This window comes from Chiloscyllium plagiosum, chromosome 7 (genome assembly GCF_004010195.1).
Source record: "Chiloscyllium plagiosum isolate BGI_BamShark_2017 chromosome 7, ASM401019v2, whole genome shotgun sequence".
Classification (NCBI taxonomy): domain Eukaryota; kingdom Metazoa; phylum Chordata; class Chondrichthyes; order Orectolobiformes; family Hemiscylliidae; genus Chiloscyllium; species Chiloscyllium plagiosum.
In genome coordinates, this window is record NC_057716.1 from 47,023,958 (window position 1) to 47,034,900 (window position 10,943).

General features: G+C 34.8%; 1 protein-coding gene across 1 annotated transcript in view; it reads left to right on the top strand.

Moving 5' to 3' along the window:
- The window catches only part of ola1 (Obg-like ATPase 1), a 210,058-nt gene that overhangs the window by 107,583 nt on the left and 91,532 nt on the right, over positions 1–10,943 (top strand). The window contains exons 5-7 of the mRNA XM_043693599.1: positions 3,377–3,552; positions 5,696–5,776; positions 6,082–6,179. Coding sequence (XP_043549534.1) covers positions 3,377–3,552; positions 5,696–5,776; positions 6,082–6,179 — 355 coding nt within the window. The remainder of the gene's footprint in view (positions 1–3,376; positions 3,553–5,695; positions 5,777–6,081; positions 6,180–10,943) is intronic.

The window sequence follows — 10,943 nt, forward strand, 5'->3', positions numbered from 1 at the left end:
AAAACTATCTCATGTCCCCTTTTTGCCTTCCTGATTTCCCTCTTCAGTATACTCCTACTGCCTTTATACTCTTCTAAGGATTCACTTGATCTATCCCATCTATACCTTGCATATGCTTCCTCCTTTTTCTTAACCAAACATACTATTTCTTCAGTCATTCCCTATACCTACCAGCCTTTCCTTTCACCCTAAAGGGAATATACTTTCTGAAGGCTACCCATTTTCCAGCCATCCCTTTATCTGCGAATGTCTGCCTCCAATCAGCTTTTGAAAGTTCTTGCCTAATACTGTCATTCATTTCGCAGAAGTCTTTTTCTGTTGTCACTACCTAAAATATGTATAGTTTTAGAGATGTTATTAAATGCTCACCACTGAAAATAGCATTCTTCGTTTTCCAGTTCTGGACATTTTTCTGAAAAATGTAAACCATATGTTCTTTAATGTCCTTTCTACATTAGTGTACTAAGAATTGTATAGTATTCCTGATTGCAGCTCTTGCCACGTTTTGTGCAAATGTCACAATGTGCCTTTATTTATCAGATGCAAGACGTTATCCAATTTTTGTTAATGTCATCAGCTACCTTTAACTTGCTTTCCAATGCATTAGATACTTGAAACCCTCGAGTATCTTTGGTGATGTAACTCTTAAGTGCCTTTTCTTTAAAGGTTAGTCCCACTGTTTGTTCTGTATTACTTCTCAGATCTCTTCCATCACTTTTGAAGTTTTCATTTATCTGCTTCTTCTGACAACATGTTAATACCTTCCTGCCACATATTATAAACTTATCAAACTATTTTCAATTAGCCGTAAATTTTAGATTTTATTCTTATGCCTTAATCTAAATTAGCTGAAATGATCATAATGCTAACTCATAGGTTACAATATTTCTGGGTATTTTCCAGGCTGAGCAATATCCATTTAACTTAATTTATTCTTTTTGTTCGTTTTCTTTTGTCACCTTTGTATTGACAAACTTTTTATCCATTTCTGCCACGTTCCCCCATGTAATACCTGCTTCCTTTTTGGCTGCAACATGTTGTGAAATCTGTGACACATCTCTTCATCCAGTTATTTACATCCTCAGGGGAAAAAAGACTTAAACATGTCAGATGTAATTTGCCTCCAGCAAATCTATCCTGACCATGAGCTAACACATGCATTCCCGTAGTCTCACTAATTTTCAGGTGCTGCCTACAACTAATACACTGGTCTAGCTCCTCCCACCTTTTTAAAACGATGTTGTTACATTTGCTTCTGTGCAGGCACAATTTGCACATATAAGAAGGATCGATGTGTTATAGCCTGTAGCTTATTGCTGTTTTTTTTCCAGCTGTAAAGACTACATGTTGTTATGGGCTACCTACTTATCCCTGTGTTTCAGTGTTTTTTCCAGTACCAAGATTATTTCTATATTTATATTTAATATCTACTATATTATAATCTAATGTACGTTTAGAATATGGCCATCATAAACAATCCATCCTCTTAAATTACATGGATGTGGTATGCCATTGTCAATTTTAAACATGGAACAATTAATGCCATGTATTTATGGCAGCTTCTTTAGGGTGTAACTTTTCATTCTGCCTCTGTGTTTGTGTGTAGCTTGTATGGCTGTTGTACCCATTCTCTGTTACCCACCTGGCTTGAAGCATAAATGTCCTCTAGAAAATGTGATCTGAAATGCCAGGCAAAGTGCCCCTTCTAGCAATCACCTCTATAATCATAGATGCACTTGATAATCCATCGAGAAGTGAGATTGCTTCTTTCCCATCTGAATATTTATTTTGCCCCTAGAAACATTACTAAATTATTTCTAAAATAGGAACATCGATGATCAACCTAAAGATTGACTGAACTTTTAATAGTAGTCCTTTTGAAGGCTGTGTAAATGCAATTTTTTATTCTTGTGTTTTTTTGTGCAAGTTCGGCTCCAAGTTCAATATCCATCAGGACCTTTACATCATTTATCATTAGGAATGATCAACAATAGTCTGAAGTTGCTGAATGAAACTTGCTGTGTCATGCCCCAGACTTCAAAATTATTAACACTAGAAAATATACTCTGTTATGCCTCTATTCAGAAATACAAATTTTCTACACATTAATCATTTATGCTTAGATGGTTACATATAGTAAAGTTGTGAAGTAAATGCTGAATTTGTATTCTATAGTCAAATGTGTAATTTATTTTGCCTAATTACTTCATCATAAAAACCAACTTATTTGGCTTATCCGTTATCTTCCATACGTGGTTGTGACCTTCTACTATCTCATTAATCACGTGAACATGAGTGTCTGTAGCCATTTCACCAGCATATTAACAAAACTGCAAATGAACTGTTAATACATGTATTCCTATGAAATTATAGGCTTGTTCTGCTAAAGCTAATGGTTTTTTTTAAAATTGAGAATGACAGTTTTCTACTGAAGATTTTGACTCTAATTCTCAAAAACGTACAACAGTGAAAATCAACTGCAGAAAAAAAAATAAGGCAGTGATGTTCCACTCTTATCAATTGCAACTGACTTAGAAAAATCCATAATATGCGGTAACCTTTTGTAGTAATGAATCATTATACTTGACTTGTGAGGGTGGCCTTTATGTTCTCTGCAGTCTATTCTTTTCAGAATAACTGTCCAGCAATTGCAGTCTATATTAAACTGATATTTCATTGCTTGATAGTTGCCTGATTTTTATGGCTTTCTTTGACTGTGGTAATTTATAGTTGCAGCTCTTTGGAATCACATTCATGCAGTTTGTTTTGCATAAGCTGAATAAAAATGACATGGAAGGGCATGAGTCAGTACACATACTCCAGTAATATCTGGTTGTTTTACCCTTATGTTTCCAGTTGGCAATTTAAAATTATGGCCCTAACTGTACTTTAAATATGTGATAATAGCATGTGTACCTAATAAGGGCCAGTACCATTTCTTCAAACTGTGTGAATAGTTGTCACTCACATATGACAAATGCGCCTTCATCTGCTCTTTTCATGGCCCCCTAAAATCTATACCCTGGAATCAGGACGATGAAATTAGCTGCTGTGTAAATTGTGTGTCTGAGTGGTTCATTATCTAATCACCGTCGGAGCCCGAATGATAAAATAGATTGATTCTGAGAAGAGCTGTGGCAGATGAATTCAGCTATTTTGAAATTTGTACTTAATTTCTCATTGAAACAAGAATGGTTGAGTTCAGAATTAAAAGCGATATTCAATATGCTGCATACATACCATTACTTTCTTCAATTTGTTAGCAATTTCTGTCACTACAGTCTAGATAGAATTGAGAGATTCAGTTCAATAGAGTATCTTTAACTTTTTAATAACAGAAATCATATTTTAAAATTTCACAAAATGTCTCTTTCAGGAGCTTTTGAAGATGATGAAATTGTTCACATTGAAGGGAATGTGGATCCTGTTCGGGATATTGAAATTATTCATGAAGAACTGAGACTAAAGGATGAAGAGCTAATTATACCCATCATTGACAAACTAGAGAAAGTGGCAGTAAGGGGGGGTGACAAAAAACTAAAACCTGAATATGTAAGTATTTAAAAAAAATGTTTCCCCATAACCTCGTGAAGTATTTGAAACTTACTGTTGAAGTCTACTTTCTGCTGGTTATCCTTGGACCGTTCACTGACAAATATATTAAAGGGCTGAGTTTAATGTGATATTTTGGTATATAAATTATAAGTCTGATGCCAGGAATTGTAGACATCATTAGCACTGAGTAATTCATTCAGTAGCTAACCTAGGGTCAGAACGCTAGACGAATGGAAGTACTTGCACAGCCTTTTCATATGTTTTGAACACGACAGAAATCTTTAACCGCATTGCTTAAATCCTTGATGTGACAGGAAAAATAATATCAGTTTCTGATTTTTTTAATGCAAGATGATCATGTCCGTTTGTTAGAAAGGCCAAAGCTTTAGCAGACTTTATTATTTTGTCTGTCATCTGTTTTGGCGAAACTGTTGTGCCTATTTGTTGTATTAACCATCTGGGCAATTTCACCTGCTGAAACCATTAACGGACTCTGTGTTTTCTTAGATTAATCCTCCTGACATTGGTTTTTGCAATGATGGCTGGAGCAGGCATTCAGAATTTGCAGGTGGCCAGTGACGCACATAATTGCTGACAATTTTAGGCAATGAATAAAAATGGGCTACATCACTTGTCAAAGGTTGATGTAAAGATGCCAAGTGAAATCTCCTGAAAGCCTTTTTAAGGTTTAAATAATAGTTTGTAAACATTATGTCCAACATTTTTACATTCTTATGCATGCATGAATGCTTTGTGTCATGTTATTAAGTTTAAAAAAAATTGAGATTTTAATTCTTAAACTCAATTAATTAGGTATGTAATTCTTGTGAAAAGGGACTGAGAGAGCAAAGAAAATCTATTAGGTTTTGTAGACGTACGTTTTCTCTTGTTAACTTCCATAATCTTGGTTGATGGTAAAGGAGTCTGTCTTTTTTTCTTGAAACCGAATTGGATTTTGCTTGTTGTGATAAAATGATAATGAATTTTTACATCAACTCAGTTTTGATAGAGACCTGCTCTGCAAGTGATTGACTTTGCATTTCCTTTTTCCATTTTTTAGATGCTGAAAAATGTAATAATTGTCCTTTCCATATTGGTGTAGTTTTCATGAGCCACAATTACATCTTGTAGTTTTGAAACTCATTATTACACTATTGTGCAATCTCTGATTTTTTTGTAAGAGAAACCACGTGTAAGGTAGCATTGTCGACTTCTTATAGAATTTATCTTAGAATGTGTCAATAAATTGGCTATCATAAATTTTAATGTTTTTTGTAGTTTGTATTTTCGTTTGGCTAAAGGTTTTAAGTTTAAAATTGTGTTTAAGGAAAGCAGACCATGCACCCTTCTAAATGCAAGAATTGAGTTTGACCTTTTAGGCTGGTGTGTCTTTTATTAACACCTGCCTGTGACGAGAATCATGCCACACGCAGCTCCTGATTCAGAGCAATGAAATGGATAAGGAAAAGCTTGAAGGGTTCAGTTTGTGTCACTTGCTGTTTGCCGTTTCCATTTCACAGATGATTAATCTTTCTTTAAGGAAAGGACAGAGAAACAAAGCAAGTTGTCTCTTCCTGCAGTTGCTCCTTCTGAATGCACACAAGCTTGATGACTAGAAACCCTTTAGAATTCCTGTTGAGAAAGATGTTCTGAAGCTGAATGCAGCTGGTTGGAGGTCACCAGCATGATTCTGTTACTATTGTGGAATTGAAGCGGTTTTTTCTCCCCCCTGTTCAGTTTTTGGAAGGGGGAGGTATTGGCAAAAACACAAAAATAGAGGAGATGCCTTGCACCAGTTTGACTCATTTGTAAGGTTAGATAGATATATTAATGTTTTATTTAAAATAAACTTCTTGCTTTACTTTCCTCACTCCTTTTTCTGGTTCCTGTGTGGCTTTCTTATACAATCAGTGTTAAGGGCATATTTCAGGGCAAGAAGCACATAATATGATGTTTATATAATCTAAAAATTAACATTAGCTGTAAGTTGTGTTTTTTTCCCCCGTTCTCAAAATTTCTGTTTCAAAATAAATCGCACTTGGCTGCTTTTTAACAACTTGATTAATTATCCAGTTCCTATTGTGTTGATTTACCTTTTAAAATATTGTAATGCCCCTGCTTTTCTCTTGATCCTTTACAGGACATAATGTGCAAAGTCAAGAATTGGGTTATCGATGAAACGAAACATGTACGCTTCTATCATGACTGGAATGACAAAGAGGTAAGACTTTGATGTACACTTGGATTTATTAATATCTGTTGCCTTGTTTCTTTAATCTCTTAGATGTCACTTTACCATGTAGAAATCTTGTAATTAGGTTGTAAAGACTGTTGCATAATTCAACATTTTTCTTTGGGTCAGAGGGAGCCATTCAGTCTCTTGATTATTTGAGATGGCTCGCGTTTCCGTGGAGTGAGGTTAAAGCTGCTTAAATTGAAAGGCATTTTGGTTTCTGCCAATTTTTAGGAATACCCAAACTACGTACAATTTTTGTTCTAATGTTGATCTTTTGCATTCTTTCTCAGATTGATGTATTGAATAAACATTTACTTTTGACATCAAAACCAATGATTTATTTGGTTAACCTGTCTGAGAAAGACTACATCAGAAAGAAGAATAAATGGTGAGTCTCTTACAGATCTCTTATGTAGAAGAAATTGGAATTTCAAAAATAAGTCTCAATCTGATTATTGGTGTTTGTAAAACCTAATCACAAATGTTCCTCATATAGAATTTTGAATTGTACTTTGCCTTATGTCATACTATATCTCAAATAATTTTTAAAAGGTCTGATAAATGTATATAAATGTAAGTGTATCATACTGACTTACTTGAGTAAGAATTATATTATTTTCTGGTTCATTAATTTCATGAAGTTTCTTCTTCCACTTTTTCCATTAAAGGAATCCAGAATAATGAAGAATAAAAGTACTCTCATCTACATAATTTATTCATTTGTGCCTGAATGTATGAATATTTAGAATGTGCATCTGGAGAGATTATCTAATTATGATTAAAATAAATGAAAACTATAGAAATGTGTAGGACCACAGAATATTTCTTAATTGCACGCTTGCTTGAAATAATGAAAAGTAATTGCTATAGTTTAGAATATAGTACACAAATGGTATAGTAAGCTGCCTACCCACAAGAGGAACAGTGTTAAATAAGTGAATATGTATTAATCTACCTTTCTGCTCGTCAGTGTTCATAATTTAACTGACATATAAGAACCTATTGTTACCTGGCCTCAATTGATATATTGTAAGCTGTGTTGTTGCAGTACCTTTTTCCTGGTTTTGGTGCTTTTTTTTAATGTTTTTATATGGATATGAAAGAGATATTTATAAACATATATCGGTCTATCTCAGGTAATGAGACAGATTCCTTATACTGAAAGCATCTCGCACCTGTATAGAGATGATTACTGGTGGAAATTGCTGGCTGTAATTGTGCAGCAATACTACTTCCAGACCCTAATAGTAGGCAGACTTTCAGAAGATGCCGTCTATGATTTGCTTGTTGCAGATGTCCCATCTTTACTTTGGACCAGTTATAGTGCCGATTAGCTTATGGCAGATTCAAAAGAAATTATCGATAAAAATTAAACATGGTTTTCACTAAAATAACTGATCTTAACTACGACAAAACAAGCTTAGTTTGTGAAATCTGTTGTGGTTTGTTCAATCAGAGCATTAAAAAATGCTACTCTGTACTGTTGTCTGTGTTTGTCAAAAGATAAAAGCCAATACAGGCGAGTGATGTTCCAAAAGCAGATTTACCACATGGCCATTTTTCTCAATGGCTTGCTGCCTGCTGTTCTTATTTTCCCTCCAGCAAGTCACTGGCTACCTCCTGCACATCCCTTCCCATAAAGAAATTATTAAAGAAGTATTTCTCATAGATTTATGAGTGGAAGCATTTCATGATAAGGAATGGCAAATACTGAAATGGGTCAGAAGCAAGGTGATTGCCCTTTTTAATATACATTATGCCAGAGCTTTAATCCTTATTTATGCAGCATAGTTTTGTTTCTGGGTTTGTGAAAAAAACTTGTAAAAGTAGCAAAACAGTCGTCTGTGCATCTGAGGTAGTATAATGAGCAGTCAGCCCTTTAGTTCAGGATCTTATTTTCCAGATGTGAATAGTTAGTGTAGATTGAATTCATGCCACCTCTTCCTTAATTAGCGTCTTGACTATTGCATCTTGGTTTTCAGAAATGTTTGGAAGCAGTTTACTTAACAAAATTACGTTTGATTGGAATTTATAGTATTTGTTAAGTGAAGAACAAAAGATTGTGTCGGCAACTGAACAAAGTATTGGTGTGTTAATTGACTATTGCTTGAAGCCCCTTAACAATTCAATTGTAATGCATCTTTAGTCTGTGATGAAGAGTGATGCAGAAAAAGAAACTTGCAAAAGAAGCAAGTTCATTTACTTGTTTTTCTGTTTTCAGTATTACAGTACATAAATCAATGTTGATAAATATTTGAAAACTATCAAAAATGAAGTATATTTAATACTGTGCAAATTCATTGGTTTCTTTCTACATCTATTGATCCATTTTAGTTGGAGGAATTATCATTGTTTCAAGGGAAGATGCTGTAAGTTTAGTAGAACTCAAGTATTTAATTTCATTTATGAATGTCCGGTGTCGAACAATGAAGAACAGATGTGTTGGAGGCTGAAAGGCTGTTTGAAAAAAGTGGTATTGATAAGTGTGTAAGTGATTTTACAGAAAAGAAAATATTGCAAAGAAAAACATTTCTGTTGGCATATTTCTTTTCTCTGGCAATGATATCAGGTTTGCAGTATGATTAAAATTTATGCTTTTGGAAGAACTGTATTGCTGATGATGTGCTAACTACAATAAGCTTAGTTCAACAGTCAAATCTCCTGGTATAGCACGTAAGAAATTTCTATTTTCCAAATAAGCTGTTAACACCAGAGATTGCTGAGGTCTATTCCTCCTATTTAACTGCACTTTCAAAAGATCTCATCTGAATGGAGCCAGCTAATCTTACAAGTATAGTTTTCTGTGAATCTTGTTGCTATAGATCAAAATAACAGAACCTGTTGGATCATGGAGGACTAAGATGGTTGGTTTGTAAACTGCTATTTTGTTTCAGGGTTGTAACAGCATGAGAAAGTGGGATCTGCAAGTTATCTATTTTCTGGCAGTAAAAACTATGTACTAAAGTAATATGAGCTGTTTCTTTCCCATTTTTCATAATCATTGACCCAAGCTGTCCATAGTTTGACCCAGCCTTTAAAAGGCCACACATGCCGTTGAAGTAGAAAAATTTGCATTATGCATAATAACAGTTGCCATTGAATGTTGGACGAATGGCATGTTGTGAGGAGCTTGTACTTAATTACCTGTTTCCTGAAATGGCAAAAATATTCCATTCCCAATATATGCATCTCTCTCCTTATGCATTTTGTAATTGTCAAACAGTATTTCTTGGACATTCAACATCTCCACTTATCTTACAAAGAATAAAATCAGCGCAGCAAGAGTTTGGATTATTGTTGAACCTCTATATTATGTTCCAAATAGTTTTTGAGGAACTGTCAGCTAGCCAACTTGTGCCAAATTACATTTCCTGTCACTTGGCCATGTTGAAGAAAATGTGATTTAAAAGTAAAATGGAAAAACCATGGTTGTATTTTATATGCTCATGCTTGGTTATTTTTCCTTTTTTTGTGTGTTCTTTTTCAGTCTTTTGAATCAGTACAATTCTCCGCAAACATTGTCGGACTGTAGCACCTTCCCATTCTAGTGGATGCCATGATTCAATTTTTTAATTGTGGAACCCGTGTATTACAGACAAGTTCTAGATAAATGATCACATTTATCTTTAATCATGATTACTATGTGGATTTTAACCTGGAATTGTGTTTATAACAAAAACTACTGTTTCTAAATTAACTTAATTCAAAGTTTTATATTATGTTGGTAATAGTCAAGATTGGAAGCACTTCTATCTTATTTTCCTCTTGACATTAAGGCTGATTGTAATTTCTTTGCTAAATTTCAGATCAGTGATTTATATGTCTGACCTTTCCATCTAGATTATGAATCCACTTTGTGGATTTTGTAGTAACTGAGCTTTGGGGGTACTTTTATGCTGGAATGAATATGATCTGTTAACAAAGCAGTAAGAGGTATACTTCAGAAAATTGAGCACATTTCTTGGTTTGAATCTGTGCCACCTCAACCTGTTCAGTTTTTTAAAAAAAAAGTACTTGATGCACTGTGACCTGTGGGACATTGGACCCAGTGTAGGAAGGCATGTTTAACGTGAGTAGCTCTTCATCTGTTGTAAATGTTTCATTATTTCAGAGTATAATACATACATTTCTGCAATGTAGTAATCTATCTATTTTTTAACCTCTTAGATTATACAAATAATCTGATTATTGTATTATGCTACTTGTGTATGAAAATTGTCAAATGAAACTTTCAGCAAGGATCAAATACCAAAGTTGAAATACATTATCATGGATATGTCCATTTTGTATCGTTGGCAAAGTCACTTTAGTGAAGGCTGTTTTGCTAGTACAGTTTTGGTCCCCATTCTTGAAAGGATATGCTCATATGAGAGCCACTTCAAAAGAGATTCACTGCACTGATTCTTGGGATGGAGGAAAGCCTTTATGTATTAGCGTTTTAGATGAATGAGGAGTGTTCTTATTGAAATGTACAACATTTTTAAGGACCTTGATAGGGGGATTTGTTGAGAAGCTTTTACTAGTTGGGGAATATTCAACTATGAAACATGATTATAGAATAAGGGAATATTCATTTAAAGCTGAGATGAAAATGAATTTCTTCTCTGAGGATAATAAATGTTTGGAATTCTGTACTGCATAAAATTGTGGAGGTTAGGTTGCTGAATGCATTGAAAGAGGAGGGAGACCTTTTTTCTTGAAATATCAAGGAGTTTAGGGCTATGAGGAGCTGGCACAAAAGAGTTAAGGACTGGGACAGATCAGCCATAATCTTATAGATTGGTAGGGCTGACTTAAAGGATCGATTGCCCTACTCCCGCTCAGAGGTCCTATGTTATTTTACAGTAAGGATGAGCATTGTCGAAGTTGATGTGAAGCTTTACAAATGGTGAATTTATCTGATTAGAATACTGGTTAATTTGAGTTTATGGGAGCTCAAGCACCCTCATGCCTATAGCATTTCTTTTATTGGGTCAATTGGGCACGGTGGCACAGTGGTTAGCACTGCTGCCTCACAGCGCCAGAGACCTGGGTTCAATTCCCGCCTCAGGCGACTGACTGTGTGGAGTTTGCACATTCTCCCCGTGTCTGCGTGGATTTCCTCCGGGTGCTCCGGTTTCCTCCCACAGTCCAAAGATGTGCAGGTCAGGTG